We start from the raw sequence: 20,748 nt of genomic DNA, 5'->3' as shown, positions 1-20,748 counted from the left end.
CCTTCACTTTGGTTGAAAAGTCACCTGTCAGTCTTATTGTTGCTCCTATGAAAGCAATGTCTCCCTTTACCCCCAATAGCTTTTAAGATTTTCTTTGGTTTTTGGCAATTTTACTATGATGCTTCTAAGTTATAGGCTGAATGCTCTTTGTGTCTCCCCAAAATTCATATGTTGAAAGCTAATCCCCAATGTGATGGCGCTAGGGAATGGGGACTTTCGGAGGTGATTACATCATGAGGGTGGAGCCCTCATGAATGAGATTAGTGACCTTACAAAAGAGGGCTGACAAAGTTCTCTAACCCCTTTCTGCCATGTGAAGACTGCCATTTATGAACTGGGAAGCAGGCTTTCACCAGACACAGAACCTGTCTATGCATTGCACGCTTATCTTGGACTTCCAGGCTCCAGAACTGTGAGAAACAAATTTTTTGTTTATAAGCCACTGAGTCTGTGGTATTTTGTTATCGCAGCCCAAACGGACTAAGACGGGGTCTGTGGTTACACAGAAGGTAAGTCATCTCACATACTCTATCCCAGATGTCGCTTATGTTCTTTGCTGTATTTTCCATCTTTTTTCCCCTCTGTTTCAGTTTGGATATTTTTTATTGACTTAGCTTCAGTTCATACATCCTTGCTTCTGCTATGTCTAATCTGCTGTTAACTCATCTACTGAATTCTTATTTTACTTGCAATACTTTGCAGTTCCAGAATTTATGATTTAAAAGGTTCCACTTCTCCAATACACTTCTCTATCCTATCACCTATTTTCTAGAACACAGTGATAGTAATTTCAAACTTTGTGTCTAGCAACTCGAAAACCTGGATTTACTTCCGTTGAGCAAAATATATAAAAAGGCATTCCACAGTGAAGAAATGCAGGGGGCTAATAAACATATGTAAAGATACTCAAAGTCACTAATCAGGGAAATTAAATTTTAAGCCACAAAGTGACACTATTTCAGACTCACCAAATTGGAAAAAATTAATACATCTGATAACAGCCAAGTGTTGGACATGGTATGAAGAATAACAACTATACACCACTCTTGGGAACTACAGATTTGTATAACCACTTTAGAAAGTAATTTGGCAATATTTAGTGAAGCATAAGAAATGAGTGAATGCTATTACTAAAAATTCCACTTTTAGATGTAAACACTAGAGAAACTCTCACACGTCTCTTACACATACAAAAATTTTCAGTGTTGTCTTATTGTAAGAAAACTTGGAAAAAATATGTCCACTGAAAGAAGCTTGGATAAATAAATTCTGGTATATTCATATGTTTAAGTTTTATAAAGCAATAAAAATGAACTACGGCTACTTGCATCAATATAGCTCAATCTCAAACAATTTTTAAGCACAAAGGGTGTTCACAGAAGAATGATTCAAAAGTGAGCAGTGTTATTTACCAATATTTTAAACATAATAAAATCATAAAGAAAAGTAAAGGAATAATAAATACCAAATTCAGCAGAGTAGTTACCTCTGGAGAGGGTGCAGTTAACAAAAGGCACAAGGGCTTCCAAATCATTGATAATGCTCTGTTTCTTCAACTAGAAGGCAGGGGTTGGGGGTATATAAAAGTATTTTTTTTCTCTTTGGAATGTATGATGTATACATTTAAAAGGTAATTATTAAAAAAAGAAAGAAAGGAAAAGAAATTTGGACAAAAATACATCAAACTGTTATCTCTGGCTGGGGAGGGGATAAGGTTACTGATGATTTTTATTTTCTATGTTATATGGTGCTGCAAAAGTTGCATTTTTTTTTACACTGAGCAAATATAATTGCAAGCAGAAAAAATAATAAAAAGTTGATTAATTTTAAGTAACTTTGCAACACTGTAACTTTATAAAACTTGAAACATTTTAATTCTAAAACATCTAAGAAAAGCCTGTAAATGCCTTGAATTTTTAATCAAGTATACAGCATTAATAACAATCACATATGCATACACAAAAATTAGAGGTTAGTGAAAGAAATCCTCTCTGCTGCCAGGTGCTCTAGGTTAAAGGCTCCTCAATCAAGTGAGTATAATCTTTATTTTGCCTTGGCTGCCTATAAATCCCGAGAGGAGATGTAAACATACATACACCAGACTAAACAGCGGCTAAAAAGTGGCCACTACTTACTCTCCCACTCACACATACCATGTAAGTCTGTGGGAAAAACTTACAACTAAACTAAGGAACTCAAGTAAAGTTTTCTGAAAATAACCCAGAGCTGACAAGTCAGTAGGAGGGCCTGGATGGTTTCAAGACACAGTTTTTAACCAAGACTTGGACCTCCAACTGTTTTCTTAAACAAAGATTTACATCCCATCCTTGGCTAAATTACTTATAAATTAATCAAATTAATTACTCTGAGTGGATAAGCAGGAGGCTGGACAAGATAGTACTGATGTCAGCCAATGAAGTCTGTGTTGTTTTAACTAAATATATCAGCTTAGTTTTAAACAGATCTACTGTGCACAAATATGGTAAGGGACCCAGATCCTACCCAAAATCTTAGTTCTGTTTCCTGTTCTGGGAACAAACATACCTAGTTTTAATACATCTGACATAAAATTGTTAAATTTTCTACAACAACAAATTCATCTCTCTTAACAATGATACATTATTTTTAAAAAGTAGTGGCTTTTATTCTTCCTACATAACTATATTCTACAGCGTCAAGAAATGTTTTTAAGTAAATATGTTACTTAGAACGCAAGGTATTAAGTGACAATCTTGACCCGGGTATTTGTAGAACAATTTGATTCAAGTATTTGTTTCAGTTTAAAAATATTTCTATAGTATATCTTCATGGAGATGGGAAAAAAGTAAACTAAATTATCCCTAAAATGTCTGACAACTAGAGCTTTTTAAAGTCAGTGTTACACATTGTCCCACAGACAGCAAATCCAGAATGTATGGGTATCATTTCCTTGTTTTCTAACATAGGACACATTTTATACTTATTTATATTTTACAGCTGTCGCCTACCCACTTAACAAAGAACAAAAAAGTGTACAACTTGGAAACACAGACTTTTATGGTTGTGAATCAGAAGAAAAGATTTTTTTCTAAGTAATTAGAAGATTACGATTTTCTAATTCACAAATTGACTATACTAGGTCACCTTTGAGTAATGGAAATCTCTGTTTAAACATTCTTTTGGCAATAGGCACCAAGCATTAGATCTTATTTCCAAACTTTACCAGCTGGGTTTTGTCATTAACATTTATTAACAATCTAAGATACAGCTTTCCACGTCTAATCTGTACTACACAAATGTTTTGTATGGCCCTCCAGAGGATTTTGCTGTGACAAATTACTGGCAGAGATTATAGCCCCGTGGCTATTCACCAGAGGCAATGTAAAATTAACATGGTACTAATCCAATTTAAACAAAAAGTTGCACAAACAATCCTCTGAACAAAAGCAGATAGAGGATTCCAATTTCATATTCAAACACAATAAACGTGTTTTTAATAAAAAGTTTTAGAAAAAAATTGAAGTAACTTTCACACATATGAATTGTGCCTATTTGATGAAGTTGTTAATTTTAATCTTCTGAAAATAGTTAGTGGCAGAGTGCAATTCACTATGGTAATCTCAAGGTCTATTACATTTCTCCTTAAAGAGTTGAATCTCAAATGTGGTCTGCAGAACATCACTGATTCCTAGTGACCTTGAAACCTGTTTACAGTGTTGTTTCTAAAGCAGAAAGTTTGTGGAATAAGGAGTAGAACTGCTCTGCAATGAAGATCACTGCACTCAAAGAATGAGACTATTGTCTTTCAAGAAGTACAAGTTTAGAGTTGAGCCAGTAATTTAACACTGTTTTCTCTTCTTCTTAATACACTTATAGTAACTCAAGAGAAAGGAGGCATCTGAACTTTTGTGATACCCTCTCTGTTATTAGGAAAAGCTAAAATTACTTTGCCAATGGCTTGGGGGCAAAAGGGTAGAAAATACACAGGAAGAAAGAGTAAACAGAAAATAGTGGGTTAAATGGAAAGATTCAGAAGATAGCAAAAGTGTATGAGGATGCATGTATTATGATGGAGGGGGCCTTGGTGGGAGCTTTTTACACTGAATCTCCTTTTAAAGGAGACTACCTCAATATTTCAGTGTTAACACTAACAGAGAGCCATGAACTTAGAGGATTCTCTTCAGAACATCATTTGTTTACTTTCTTGTATTTTACAAGGCACTTCAGTGAAAACAATGTCCTCTGTCAATATACACATGTGAACATAATTTACTCAAAGTAAAAAGTTCTTGCAGGGATATTTCTTAATAAGAACACAATTATAATTAAATTATATTTTAATAATTAATAATTACTTATTTCTTCAAAGGAAATACCCTAGTCAACAGCTAACACTTTCCCATCTTTTCCTTACTGATTTTGGTAATGCCTTATAATGAATTACCATTGCACTAGTCTCTTATCCTTCACTCTGCAACTTCTTCAATGGCAGGTACTATCTTCCACTTCTTCCCCATCTACTATCTATTTTAAAATGTGAAATGATTTCAAATCTAACAGTGATATTTGAAACACTGTCTTCGAAATATTACTCCCTTAGCTTTGGGTGACAAAATAACCCCGCTGTCCTCTTGTTTTTCTAGTACTTACTTTCTATTATTTTTGTCGACTTCATTTGCATTGCTCACCACCCTGCTCTATTCCTGTTCAGCAGTCCTCCCAGCTAAACTTTAAGTTCCATGGAAGAGCACTGCTGTATCTAGAGCACCTACCACCGTGCAAGGTGCAGAGCAAGGTCTCAGTCAGCACTTGCTGACACATGAAAGAAGGAAGAAAGGAAATAGCCATAGATGTTTCCTCAGACTCACTGCTCTTCATCACTTTATACCCAAACTTTAGGAAGTTCACCTACTGATACTCTTGCGTATCTGCACATGTAGCCCTTACGTCTGTTTTTTTCCTTCCATCGTTTTCTACAGAACATCTATTAAAACTACCATCCAAAGGACTGTTGTTACTCAAACTATATCCTACCTGACTTCCCTATTGCTGTTACTATATAACAACATCCTCCTGTTCTCTAGACTTAAAAATTTTAAATTATTGTTGGTGCCTATCAGTTCTCTGAACAGCGAGCCAGTCACAGATCCCTCCAATATTTGTTCTGTTCACTGACATCCAAAGCTACCATCTAATTAGGTCTCTGTTGACTGAAACCAAGAACACTATACAACAGCTTTATGGCTCATCTCCTTTTAACAACAGTTACCATTTATTGAGCACATACTGTGTACCAAACACTGTACTAAATGCTTTACAGACAGCTCATTTAATTCTTCGAACCACCTGTGAGGAAAAATTTCACTATACAAATGAGAAGACTAATCAGAAAAATTAAATTACCCAAGTCGCAGAGATAGTTAAGAGGCAGAGCCAGGATACAACCCAGCTCTTTTGACTCCAAGGCCATGTTCTAAACTACTACATATGCTGCCTTTGATAGAATTTGTATCCTGTTATTTTTAACAGCTACTTTTATCACATTATTTCCTCGCTTCTAATTACACAGGGACTCCTCCCTATTGTACTGTATGTAACCTAAATATCTTGGCATCATGACTTTATATTAGCCTCTTCTCTATCAAGTCACTTTAACCCTCATTATCAGAGCTAGTCTATCTAACAGTCAATGATGCTATTTTCCGTGCTAGGATATGTCAAATCATGACTTCCTCTGCCTCAATACTGTCAGAAATCCCTAAAGTCTTCCATGGCTTGCTTTCTTCTCCTTGAAATTCGTTCATTATCTGGCTTCCATGTAATGAAACCATAACATTATAAAGGGGAAAGAGCCTGGGCCTAGACTCTGGTCAAATGGTTTCAATCCTGGTTCTATCAATGAGTACCTGTGTGATCATGAGCAACTTACTTCACTTGTCTAAGTCTCAGTTTCTTTATCTATAAAATGAGAATGATATTACCTGCTATATAGCGATCTTGGTTAGGACTAAATGGAAAGATACGTCATATTTAATCTTTTATTTATTTATTTTTCCCCCCTTTTTCTCCCCAAAGCCCCCCGGTACACAGTTGTATATTCTAGTTGTGGGTCCTTCTAGTTGTGACATGTGGGACGTCACCTCAGCATGGCTTGTCGAGCGGTGCCATGTCCGCGCCCAGGATCCGAAACAGTGAAACCCTGGGCCGCCGAAGCAGAGGGCGCAAACCTAACCACAATGGGGCCGCCCCCGATCTTAATCTTAAAAGAAAAGATATGAAGCACAACACCTGGTATATAGTAAGCCTTTGATTCATGCTAACTGCTCTATCACTATCATTATAATAATCTTCCTTTCTTTCTAGTAGCTGTTTCCATTATCAGTTTTCCGTTCTCCTTAAACACAAAAATTCTAAATTCTATCTGTCACAGCTTCAATTATCACCTCTGAAAAGGATTCCTTCATCTGTTTCTAAGCCCAATCATTCTCCCAACACCAGATCCATATTTCTAACCGCTTGCTGAATTTCTTTCTGTAAAATTAAAATACCCCAATTTGCAAGTCTTATGCCCTTCCTGCACACCAATGAGCTTCTCGTCTTAATAACCAAATTTCTGATACTGGAAAACTCGCTTTCCAGACACTAAGACTTAAGCTCTTGGCATCATCTTTGACTTTCTACTCTGTCTTCCAATCAGGTAAATTGTGCTAGAATCTACCAAATATAGAATCTACCAAAACTACGTCTTTTAAAAGAATCTTCTTGTCATGTGTTCACGGCTACCACTTAAGTTCCGGTCCTTATCACTTGAAATTACCTCTAAAATGAGCCCTCCTCTGTTCTTCAACTAAAGTCAACACTTTCTGACTTCATGCCTCTTTGCTATAATCATTCTATATTCATTATATTTACAACATCCTCTGTGCCCTACTTTCCTAAATCACAACCAATTCCTCAGAGGTCCATCTCAAATACCTCCTCTTCTATGACACCTTTCTGAAGTCCTATTACATAAATGTCCTTTCCCCTCCTGAGTACTCTGTATGGTTCTCTTCAGCACTCTTACTATTAGGAAGTAAATGTTATGTTTATAGTTTTTCTTCCCTATTACTAAATCGCAAGCTCTCTGAGGGAAAGACCTATGTTTTATTTATATCTATAAATCTCTTGAATACAGGAGGTCCCGAGCACTATATATGATTATTCACTCATCTATACTTAGTCCTGTGAGCATATATAAAATATTTACTTTGTGTAATATTATTTTATACTTATTTTTATCATCTCAACTCATCTACAAGCTATGTTAGCACTGTTTGCCTCATCTATTCTCATGCAGTCTAGTACCAACTCCTCTATGAAGGTGGTACGCATTTAGTACAATACCACGAAGATATTTAATAACATTTGATGGTTATGGAGACATATTAAGAAAAACACAAATCTGAAAGACCCTATGTATCAAATTTCATTCAGAATAAAACTGACACATTAAAGAAAGCAAAACTTAGAATAAAGTAACCATTACTGATCCTTAAAACTTTTAGGTCAAGTATATTAGAGTCAAAATAAAAATCTTGCTCATATTTTATTTGATCTTAAGATAGATTTCTCATGAAGCTAACATCATTTGTTTAGTATCACAAAGAAAAAAAAAGTAACATAAGAAGAAGCTGGAAAATGACTATCACTTTTAAACACCTAGAAAGTTATGCAAAAATTTCCTGTGATTTCTTTTCTTAACTGAATAAATTACTGGGTCTTCCTGGGAATAACATTTCAAATGTGTTCTTACATTCGAGGGCATGTTAAATTTTTTAAGTTATCCTTAAAGTTCTCCCCCAAAAGTCACTCCCAATGGAAAGAAATTAATACTAAAAGGAGGAAAAGAACGGTAGTTTTATAAGGAAAAGTAAAAGAAATTATTCCCAATTTCTTCTGAGGAAGAGAATTGTTGGCAATTAACAAAAAAGGACCTAAAAGTTTTAGTTTTTAATTAAGAAAAAGAAGAATCTTATATATAACATATTAAAAAAAGAGATGCTCTAATCTCAAAAATTGCACTGGAGATTCAAATGCAGACATCTGAACATAACGGTTATTGCCAAATATGCAAACTTGTAAAGAATCAAGGGAAAAAAGACATAAAAAGAATAATCCATCATCAGCTATAAACTACATACCTGTTTAAGTCTGGCAAGTTCCTTCAAAGCTCGTCCCCACTGCTGCTTGTAATGCAGTTTAGACTTAGTTGCAGACTCCAACTTTCTTTCAAGTTCAACCTAACAGTGATTAAAATCATATCAAGTGAAACACTATACCACTGTGTACAATCACTGAAAGATAATATATACAAAGAGTCTGGCTTAAGAAAAGAGTTTATATAGTGTAACATACGACATCATTTAAAACTGTTATATAATTTACTATAAATATTATGGCACATGAACATTTTCTTGTTTAAAATATAGTCGTATTTTTACTGCCTAACAGCCTATGCTAAAAGAAACTGAATTAGTCTTAACCTCCAGACAGTTACTATAAATGTATTTAAAACATGTATATTACATAAAGATCATAGAATGAAAAATACATTCATTTTTTTACAAAAAGCAGTTCTAACTGTTAGCATTCCAATTTAGCTGGCACTCTAAATCTTGGAAACAAAATTATTCCTTTTGGAGGCCTATCATTATGTGGAATTTTGTCTTAAAAAGAAGAGAACTAGTAGAGATACTTTCAAAACTCTATTTTGGCAAAAATCATAGAATGTTGAAAAGAGTGAAATGTTTTATCAGAAAGCAGTTTACTAGGAAAGAGTACAAAGTAAAAAATATTTTAAGAATGTTAAAATAAACCCAAGAATAAGAAAAATAATGCTCCTAATAACACTCATCTAACTTTTATTTTCTATTTTTCCTCAAATATATGAAGAAAAACATGAAAGTGATTCAATTAAAAAAATACGGTTATTTATACTTGCAGCAGGCAATCTGTTTGCATGAACTGAGGCCAACTTGGCTATGTTTTGGAATGTACTCTTTCAACGTTTCAAACTAAGTACCAAACAAATTCATGTAGCCAACAGAAAGTTTTACTATTTAAGTGATAATGTAATAATGTGCCTGAATTATAGTAAAATACTGTTATTCTAAACTGGTCTAATTTTTTTATATCAAGTCTACTTTTTCCCATACACACAACTCCCAATGTTTTGCAGGAAAATAAAAACAAAGACATTATCCAAAAATTCAAACTTCAGAAAACTCATATGAAAATAAATGAAAAGAAAAGCAGATTGCCAAATTCCTTTCACAGAAGACCAGAACATTCTCTGCAGTAATATATGACTTCATGGAGTCAAGGTCTTTTCTGCTTTACAAATCCCTAGTGCTTGGATTTAAATGTGTTGACATTTCACAACTAGACTCATACGTCTTAAATTGAATAATACTCTGAGATTATCAAAGATGATCTCTTCCACTTATACCCCAAGGATTTATACACATTACTTGGTAATTTAACAATAGGACATATGTCAGAGGAATAGGAAAAATCTTTTTCTAGCTGTGAGGTAAAAGAGTAGTATTCAGTTACAAAAGTGATCATGTCCATGGGTCTTGAAGAAAGTCTATTATTCTGGACGAGCCCAAGGATGAGGGTTAGGACAGGGACAAACCTAGAGAGGTTGCTTATACCCAAAGAACTCACTCCATCAGAAAAAGCTATCTGGCAGTTACATCAGTTTTGCCATGATTATCAAAATAATTCACAACTGTACAGTTATTCACACTAATTTAAAACATACATATAGGCAATACATATAGTTTCTTTATTCTTAATAAATAAAAAACTGTAGCTATCAAATCTGAGAGACAAACCTCATTTTTCTAATTGATTCCTATTACCAAATCAATGAGTCCTAATTTTCTTATTTTTTTAAGGATATAGATGTTTCTATATCACTTCCTATAGTGAGTCTAAAGAAATATATGAACCCAATTCCCAGAAAAATGCACACAACCAAAGTTTTGATGTAATTTCAGGGCACTCAAAGACTCTGAGTTATGAGCACTTATTGTAAACAGATTTGAGACATGGGGAAGCCTTGGCACTTATATCATAAGCCAATTTATAGATGAAACAAAAACTCGGCTCAGGACATAGAGTCGATTTAGAGGCTAGTGAAGACTGAAAGCACAGACTAGCGTTCACTGGTTCTCAATTTCCCTGTTTCTCCCCTCGATACACCTACAACTCTAATTCTCTACTAGAGGTTTGGCATTGTCTTCATCTCTAATCCCCTATTCCCCAGTGCTAATCTTCGCAAGGAACTATTGATTTCTCTGTTGAAATACTTTCTAGTTTTATTCCTTTACACGTCTACTGCCATTTTCTTAGCTCAGGCTCTCCTCATCTTCTCTTGTCTCCTGGGCCTCAAACCTATTCTATCTACAAATTCTACAAACCACTATTAGATCAATTCACTCTCTACTAAAAAAATCTACAATAGGTACTTCTTGCCTACAGTACTGAGCCTAAACTCCTCTGCCTAGGTGTCAAAGCACTCCAAATAGAACTTCCATCCGACTTACTCAACCTACTTTCTTGGTATTCCTCAACAGGAAACCCTCTACTCCAACCACCAGGATGGTGTACCCAACACCCTCCTCATTGCCCAAACTACTTCCTAAGCCTGTCATGTTTCAATTTCTTCTCTTCTTACTTGAAACTTTAGGCTCAGCTCAAATTTCACCTCTACATGGAGCTGTCTTAAAACTACTATACTCTGAACAATGATTTCTCTTTTCTGAGTTACAAAAAGTTTCTATCATATTTCCTGGTATTTGATTATGCACAGTCATTTCAAGCTCTCTGAGTCATCTCTCCAATTATATTAAGAACTCTTTAAAAGTGAGGTCTCAAAAGGATAATGTACTTTTGCTTTTACTCTCTTTTCTTGCTTCTCATCTTTCCCTGTATCTTAATGTTAACTTATTTCTGGACCATTTCAGTATAAATGGGAGTATCTGTGTTATACTGAAGAGAATGGGTAATTAGAAAAGAAAAAAAAAAGCTCTCAATCAGACAAACCGGAAATTACAGACTAAATCAGATACTTTTTCACTTACATCTTCCTTTTGTGCTTTTATGTCTTTGTTACAACTTAAGAAATAAGCTTCTGCCCTCTTCTGGCTCCAAAAAAATTTACAAAGAATTTTCAGAAGAGCTGAGAAGCCTTGTTTCCTAGGCACTTAAACATGCTGAATGAATTCATTCGGTCAGACACAGAGGTACTTCAGTTGTGTGGTTTTTTTCTCTCTCTCTCGACAAGCTCCTGGTACTATTTATACTTTTTAAATATGTTTAGTGATTTTTATCCTTTGGTAGAAGTGTAGTTAAAAGAAGGAATTTTAAAAGTCACTTTATTTCTATGGTGGATATTATCTAGTCTCTATTCAGAAAAAGATGAATAAGATAATGCTTCTGTTCCAATTTTGAGATATTTTTTCTCTGAATTCCCTCAAGGTAAAAGGGAAATACTCTTTGACTCCTACTGAAGGGAGCTGTGAGAATCAATGAGTTAGACACTGTCTGAGTGCTTCAACTATCTCTGGTAGGTACCACAGAATTCATATTTATAAACACAGAAATACTTTAATACCTGGTTTTGTAAAAAAAAAAAAAAAAAGCGGTGGGAAATGTCCAACTAGATTAAAGTTTGCTGGCAGAGAAATGCGGAGAAGGCCAAAAATGGCGAAATGAAGAGATTGTCCACATATGTACGAAGCAGAATCAACACGATTTTGCAAATAAATAGATGTGGTGGTAAGAAGAGGAACCAAAGATATCAAGGCAACTGACAGGCAACAGAAACATTTAAAGAGTTCAGAAACACTAGAAGAAACCAGTTAATTAATATCCTCCTCAACTCAAAAGACTTTTTTACCACACTCTTATTCTTGCCTCCAAATGTTTTATATATTCACCCGTTTTGCCTCTTAAACAGTGTTCCTTCTTTCAAAGACTAACTCTTCTAGGCTTCAATCATCCCCTCCTCTCTTAAAGCTCTAGTTTCTCCTTGGTATTTTTTTTCTTTTAAAGATTGGCACCTGAGCTAACATCTGTGGCCAATCTTTTTGTTTTTTCCCTTCATCTCCCCCTCAAAGTCTCCCAGTACATAGTTGTATATTCTAGCTGTAGGTCCCTATGGTTGTGCTATGTAGGACACCGCCTCAGCATGGCTTGATGAGCAGTGCCATATCCGAACCTAGGATCCAAACCGGTGAAACCCTGGGCCACCGAAGCGGAGCACGCGAACTTAACCACTTGGCCCCGGGGCCGGCCCCCTAGTTTCTCATTCTTGAAACTCCTCCTTTTCCCTTGGGCACCACACTAGACTGTTTCTATTACTTCTCTAAAACTTTTTAGCCTCCTTCCTTGACTCTTGCTTTTTGTCCCTGAAGGTGAACTTTCCCATTAAGTTGTTATTTTCAGTTGTCCTTCCTAAATACTCCTTAAGCAATTTCATCTACTTCTAAGGCTGTTACTTTATTCAAATGACTCCTAAATTTGTAAGTATAGCCCTTTTCTCTCTTCCTACTACGTTTTCTCATTTTTTACCACATAGTGAACTTCTCCACTTAGATTATTCTGCTAGCATCTCAAAAGTAATAGATCTAATAATCTTATAAACTTGAGAGTAATCTGACTTTTCTTACTGGATGAAATACGAATTCTGTAACTTAGCATGTAAGGTCTTCCCTCATATGGCCAAAAATTACCTTTATTTCCAGCATTCTCTTATCAGGCCCATTTTTATTTTGAAACTACTACACTGATTAAACTCTAGGTTCTAGTCAAGATGTTATCCAAATATACAATAGACTTTTTAACCTCTGTACTTCTGTCCAATACTTCTTCTTGGAATAACCTCAGTCACATATTTACCTAGTTAAAATTTCATCTATCCTTTAGGTTTCATATCCAATCTCACTTCTTCATTATACTTAATGTGTTGATTTCAGTAAAAGTGACTTTCCTTTCCTTTTGCATTCACAGTGTTTAGTAAGAGAAAGTTAGATTAGACCTGCTATCATTTGCCTTTCACTATAATTATTTAAGTTCCTTGTCTCCTTTTGTAACTTGTTATTTACTTGACTCTATCCTGAACATTTTTGAATCATTCATAATAGCATTTAGCACAGTGTTATAAACAGTACATATCTTTGCTGGATAATGAAAAACCAACTGTATCAATCAGCATCATGACAGGAGAACAGAAATCACTCTAGGTCTTTCCAACAGAGGTATTTTAATACAAGCAACTGGTTATATAAATAATGGAAGAGCAGAAATGCCAAAGAAGATATGGTGAGGCAACCCAGTGATTAGCAGCAGCAGGAATCCCTACCTCTCCTGGGTAGGAGGGATTACAAAAGGAAATACCAGGAAGTAGCAGTTCCTGCTACCAGGAACCCAGAAACTGGGGTTATCCAGTAAGCTAGAACCACAGTGAGGATTGCCCAAAGGAAGCTAGAGACAGGGGCTGTCTGGTGGGAGACAGAAACATAAAAAGATGGTATTTTGTACTACCAGAGAACATAAGGGAAGCAGAGAGAGAAAGAGACAGAGAGAGAGAGAGAAGAAAGAACTACCCTGGCATCTTCCCAACTCTCACCCACCTCACTTCTGTTAGTGCCCCCTAGTGGCTGAATCTACAGAAGAGAAAGGGCAAGGAAGCCTTCATACAAAGCTAAGTGGGAAAAGACAGGCAAGGGCTGACACAACAATTAAATCCTTAAACTTCTCAAGGTTATTTTCCTGTTTATTATCTATGTTATTTTGCAGTGTATGCTATATCTTTTTAATAATGCCTAAACATTAACAAACTACAAAATGCAAGAGCACATATTGTCAAACTTTGTCTGTTGGACATTACACATTTTTTAATGCCTAGAACCTGAACATTCTGTTTGTGGGAACTGCCAACATAAACGAGAAGCAGGACCTGGCTTCCAATCATAATTAAAATAGGATGGAGATCTCTTCTTCCAAGCTAAGAGTAGGGTACAGGCCTATGATTAAAATGCTCCTATCTGGGATGCTGAATCTAAAGAGTAAGTAAAATGCAAAGAGAATATGCACAATAGCTATTGCAAAACTGAGAGTTCAACAGTATGACACTAGAATCAGGGGACACTGAATCCACTGGCATGGCAGTGATGGCACCAACAGTAGCACACTGACTGTTTTGTGACAGGATAGGCCATGTCTTGCTTCCCCGGTTCCTGCCCATATTTTGAAACTGGTTCTTCAGCCTTCCTGACAGTTTTGTGAGCCCCTTTATTCCCAGTTAATCAGTTCTGTTGTTTGCAAACAAGGACCCTAATTAGTATAAGCTATTACTGATAAAAGCCAAGAAATTCAAGTACTGACAATGTCATGTGCCTTGAATTCTCTGATGTGTTCTTACTTGGTATCAGAATAGTACAGTGAAATATTATTATATTGTATATGCAAGTATCATTTATTGATTTTATAAATTGATCATTAAGACTAGCTAAGTTCATGGGGCTGGCCCCGTGGCCAAGTAGTTAAGTGCGCGTGCTTCGCTGTGGAGGTCCAAGGTTTCGCTGGTTTGGATCTTGGCCGCGGACATGGCACCGCTCGTCGGGCCACAGTGAGGCGGCATCCCACATGCCACAACTAGAGGCACTCACAACTAGAATATACAACTATGTACTGGGAAGATTTGGGGGAGATAAAGCAGAAAAAAAAAACACTCATGGTAAATCCTTAAAAAAAAGACTAGTTAACCAATCAAAAGACACAGAGTGGCAGGATGGATCAAAGAACAAGATCCAACAATATGCTGCCTCCAGGAAACACACCTCAGCCCCAAAGACAAACACAGACTCAGAGTGAAGGGATGGAGAACAATACTCCAAGCTAATAATGAACAAAAGAAAGCAGGTGTCACTATACTAATATCAGACAAGGTAGATTTCAAAGCAAAACAGATAAAGAAAGATAAAGAGGGACAGTATATAATGATAAAAGGGACTCTCCACCAAAAAGACATAATACTTATAAATATATACGCACCCAACACAGGAGCACCAAAATTTGTAAAGCAACTCTTAATAGAACTAAAAGAAGACATCAACAACAATACAATAATAGTAGGGGACCTCAACACACCATTAACACCAATGGACAGAACATCCAGACAGAAAATCAACAAGGAAATAATAGAATTAAACGAAAAATTAGACCAGACTTAATAGATATATATAGAACACTTCATCCAAAAACAGCAGGTTACACATTCTTCTCAAGTGCACATGGAACATTCTCAAGGATTGACCATATTTTGGGAACCAAAGCAAACATCAATAAATACAAGAGAGTTGAAATAATATCAAGCATCTTTTCTGATCATAATGCTATTAAACTAGAAATCAACTACAAGAAAAAGGCAGAGAAAGGTGCAAAAATGTGGAGACTAAACAACACACTTCTCAACAAACAATGGATCATTGAAGAAATTAAAGAAGAAATCAAATTTTATCTGGAGACTAATGAAAATGAGAACACGACATACCAAATCATTTGGGATGCAGCAAAAGCAGTCCTAAGAGGGAAATTCATCGCAATACAGGCTTACCTCACTAAACAAGAAAAAGCTCACATAAGCAACCTCAAACGACACCTAACAGAACTAGAAAAAGAAGAACAAACAAAGCCCAGAGTCAGTAGAAGGAGGGAAATAATAAAAATAAGAGCAGAAATAAACGATATTGAAACAAAAAAGACAATAGAAACGATCAATGAAACAAAGAGTTGGTTCTTCGAAAGAATTAACAAAATTGACAAACCCCTAGCCAGACTCACCAAGAAAAGAAGAGAGAAATCGCAAATTAATAAAATTAGGAATGACAGAGGAGAAATCACAACAGATACCAATGAAATACAAGAGATCATAAGAGAATACTATGAAAAACTATATGCCAACAAATTGAACAACCTGGAAGAAATGGACAAATTCCTAGACTCCTACAATCTCCCCAAACTGAATCAGGAAGAAATGGAGAATCTGAATAGGCCAATCACAAGTAAGGAAATAGAAACGGTAACCAAAAACCTCCCCAAAAATAAGAGTCCAGGACCAGACGGCTTCTCTGGAGAATTCTACCAAACATTCAAAGAAGACTTAATACCTATTGTCCTCAAACTGTTCCAGAAAATTGACAAAGATGGAGAACTCCCTAACACATTCTATGAAGCCAACATCACTCTGATCCCCAAACCTGACAAGGACAACACAAAGAAGGAGAACTACAGGCCGATATCACTGATGAACATAGATGCAAAAATCCTCAACAAAATTTTGGCAAACCGAATACAGCAATACATCAAAAAGATTATACACCATGATCAAGTGGGATTTATACCAGGGACACAGGGATGGTTCAACATCCGCAAGTCAATCAACGTGATACACTACATCAACAAAATGAAAAACAAAAACCACATGATCATCTCAATAGATGCAGAGAAAGCATTTGACAAGATCCAACACCCATTTATGATAAAAACCCTCAGTAAAATGGGTATAGAAGGAAAGTACCTCAACATAATAAAGGCCATATATGATAGACCCACAGCCAACATCATACTCAATGGGGAAAAACTGAAAGCCATCCCTCTGAGGACAGGAACAAGACAAGGGTGCCCACTTTCGCCACTCCTATTCAACATAGTACTGGAGGTGCTGGCCAGAGCAATTCGGCAGGAAAAAGAAATAAAAGGAATCCAAATAGGTAACGAAGAAGTAAAACTCTCGCTGTTTGCAGACGACATGATCCTATATATAGAAAACCCCAAAGAATCCATAGAAAAACTATTAGAAATAATCAACAACTACAGCAAAGTAGCAGGGTATAAAATTAACGTGCATAAATCAGTAGCATTTCTATACACTAACAATGAACTAACAGAAAAAGAACTCAAGAACTCAATCCCATTCACAATCGCAACAAAAAGAATAAAATACCCTGGGATAAACTTAACCAAGGAAGTGAAGGATCTATACAATGAAAACTACAAGACTTTCTTGAAAGAAATTGATGATGACATAAAGAGATGGAAAGACATTCCTTGCACATGGATTGGAAGAATAAACATAGTTAAAATGTCCATACTACCTAAAGCAATATACAGATTCAATGCTATCCCAATCAGAATCCCAAGAACATTCTTCACAGAAATTGAACAAACAATCCTAAAATTCATATGGGGCAACAAAAGACCGTGAATTGCTAAAGCAATCCTGAGCAAAAACAAAGCCGGCGGAATCACAATCCCCGATTTCAAAACATACTACAAAGCTACAGTGATCAAAACAGCATGGTACTGGTACAAAAAACAGGTCCACAGATCAATGGAACAGAATTGAAAGCCCAGAGATAAAACCACACATCTATGGACAGCTAATCTTCGACAAAGGAGCAGAGGGCCTACAATGGAGAAAAGAAAGTCTCTTCAACAAATGGTGCTGGGAAAACTGGACAGCCACATGCAAAAGATTGAAAATTGACCATTCTTTTTCACCACACACCAAAATAAACTCAAAATGGATCAAAGACCTAAAGATTAGGCCTGAGACAATAAGTCTTTTGGAAGAGAATATAGGCAGTACACTCTTTGACATCAGTTTCAAAAGAATCTTTTCGGACACTGTAACTCCTCAGTTGAGGGAAACAATAGAAAGAATAAACAAATGGGACCTCATCAGACTAAAGAGCTTCTTCAAGGCAAGGGAAAACAGGATTGAAACAAAAAAACAGCTCACTAATTGGGAAAAAATATTTACAAGCCACTTATCTGACACAGGGTTAATCTCCATAATATACAAAGAACTCACACTGATTAGCAACAAAAAAACAAACAACCCAATCAAAAAATGGGCAGAGGACATGAACAGACATTTCTCAAAAGAAGATATGAATATGGCCAATAGACACATGAAAAGATGTTCATCATCACTAATTATCAGGGAAATGCAAATCAAAACTACACTAAGATATCACCTTACACCCATTAGATTGGCAAAAACATCCAAAACCAAGAGTGACAAATGTTGGAGAGGATGTGGAGAAAAAGGAACCCTCATACACTGTTGGTGGGAATGCAAACTGGTACAGCCACTACGGAAAACAGTATGGAGATTTCTCAAAAAGTTAAAAATAGAAATACCCTATGACCCAGCCATCCCATTACTGGGTATCTATCCTAAGAACCTGATATCAGAAATCTCAAGAGTCCGTTGCACCCCTATGTTCATCACAGCATTATTTACAATAGCCAAGATGTGGAACCAGCCTACATGCCCAGAAACTGATGATTGGATAAAGAAGATGTGGTATATATACACAATGGAATACTACTCAGCCATAAAAAAAGACAAAATTGGCCCATTCACAACAACGTGGATGGACCTCGAGGGTATTATGTTAAGTGAAATAAGCCAGTCAGAGAAAGACGAACTCTATATGACTCCACTCATAGGTGGAAGTTAGTATATTGATAAGGAGATCTGATCGGTGGTTACCAGGGAAAAGGGGGGGTGGGGGGAGGGCACAGAGGGGGAAGTGGTGTACCCACAACATGACTAACAAAAATGTACAACTGAAATCTCACAAGGTTGTAATCTATCATAACATTAATTAAAAAAAAAAAAAAAATTGACATTGTCTTCTGACCTGCGGCAAGAGAAATGATGGAACAATCACTGTCAATGTCAGTTCCAGGTCATTAAATTGGTGCTGGTTTTGGCAAGAGCCTCTTTCTCTTAGCTGGCATACCATGAGCAGGCATTCCAAAGCGGTCTGAGGCTGGTTTGAAATTTTAAGGATTCTCTTAAGCAGTTACCTAATCAGCTGAAATACTTCAGCCTTAAATTCCAGGAGGCATGGGGCAACAAGAATTTAAAGCAGAAAAAGAAAGCACATTATTTGTGGACATTACCCAAATTTGTGCTCAAATAAAAAAAACTTTAAAATTTGCTTCTTCTTATGTTTCATTTGAGTCACTATGTTAAAGAAAAATAACATTAATTGTTCATTTCTTCCTTTGCTAATCATTCTTATCTGGTGTTTTTTTCAACAAATAAAAATGAGAAAAATCACAAAAAAAAAAAAAAAAAAGACTAGTTAAGTTGCCACAAATTGACATGGGTCAACTGACACGGGTCTTACCTTTTCCAAGGTGAGAAGATTTATTTCAGATTGTAGACGGATTTCTGGTTTGTTGCTTTGCTGATCCTTGAACTGCTGGAACTCTTTTTCTAAAATTTTATACTTATTTTCAGCATCATTAAGCTGTGTTAAAAAAAAATTATAGCCATTTTAAAACAATAGTATGCAAAATTTAATATTACAGAATTCAAGAGTCAATTTTTTCTTATTCTAAAGCATGCTCATAGCAGAAAAATTAGAAAATACATAAAGTAAATGAGGAAATCCTAAAAGTTTAGCAAATGAACTGATAATACACAAAAAATTTTAATTTAAGAGTATGAAATTTCTTATAAAATCAGTATCATGAGAACATTTCTGTTAAATTTTAGATGGTAAATGAAAAAGTCACCTCGCAATATAATACTTTATACTTTTCTTAAGATGTCATATACAAGAAAGGATAGAGCATTATAGATATATCAGATTATTAGCAATAAAAACTTTTCATTTTAATGCAGTATTTATTCTTATAATTTGATACTGTATGAGTTTCATAATTCAAATACTATTACAACTTAAGACAATTTAAAGATGATTTGGCCCAATCTCTTCATATTTATAGGTAAGAAAATTGAGGGTCAAAGAGGTAAATAACTGAGGCACTGCCAAATAGCTAGTGAGTTAGTCAGCAGCAGAGGCACGAAGAGAATTCAGATCTTTTCATCCCCTAGAATAACGCTCTAATGAAAGCAGGCAACACTTGCTCAAATTAAAAACAAAAAAATAGAGACAGACTGCTATGACTACACACTCTATAATTTCCATTAAAATAGTTTCAAAGTACCAAAAAAAAGGGGAAAATATAAAGATGTTCTTTTCAAATCTGGAATTTTTTTTTATCAAATGCAAACAAGTACTGTTAAAGATGCTCTCCAAAAACATACCAATATGACTATGCATCACTTAGATAAACCAATTACCTCTTTACTAAGACATAAGACTTAACTAAATTTGAAATACTGAGAAAATTTGTGGCAAAAATGGAACTTAAATTATCAATAATAATAAATTCTTGTTTTATGCCAATAAATACAAATAATTCTAATCAGGATTTATCTAACATCTTTAGGCAATGAGGTATTCCATATCTCAAGCATAAAAACATTCTATACAACTAAACTACCTCTTTGAACATCCAAACTTTTATTTTTAAAGTTGAGTAGAAACCTGTCTAAACAATCTCTCTCTCTTTTCCGTTTTAAACAAAAGCTGATAAACTTAACATTTGGTATTTTTTCCACCATTCAGGGAAATTATTATGAACAAGTATTATAGTTACAATCAGGCTGTAAAGTTATTAGGCATACTGGGCTCTTTCTCTTTTGCTAAGTGGCCATCAGCTATGCTTATTTTTTGAGTTCTGGTAACTGCTTTAACATATTTGAATATAGATACTTTCTCTTTATCAGTTTTCCCTGATGGTATGTCTATCTGTCCCTTCTACCTGTCTACTTAGACACGTGTG

General features: G+C 35.5%; 1 protein-coding gene across 3 annotated transcripts in view; it reads right to left on the bottom strand.

Annotated features, from left to right (window-relative positions):
* The window catches only part of CEP120 (centrosomal protein 120), a 75,090-nt gene that overhangs the window by 12,059 nt on the left and 42,283 nt on the right, over positions 1-20,748 (bottom strand). For all 3 annotated transcript variants that reach the window (XM_046667962.1, XM_046667961.1, XM_046667963.1), the window contains 2 exons: positions 19,242-19,364; positions 8,163-8,261 (listed from right to left, as the gene is read on the bottom strand). In XM_046667962.1, the coding sequence (XP_046523918.1) occupies positions 8,163-8,261; positions 19,242-19,364 (222 nt within the window). The remainder of the gene's footprint in view (positions 1-8,162; positions 8,262-19,241; positions 19,365-20,748) is intronic.

Source organism: Equus quagga, chromosome 7, assembly GCF_021613505.1.
Source record: "Equus quagga isolate Etosha38 chromosome 7, UCLA_HA_Equagga_1.0, whole genome shotgun sequence".
NCBI lineage: Eukaryota > Metazoa > Chordata > Mammalia > Perissodactyla > Equidae > Equus > Equus quagga.
Note: the sequence above shows the minus strand (reverse complement) of the source record. Positions and strands in the feature narration are given on the sequence as shown.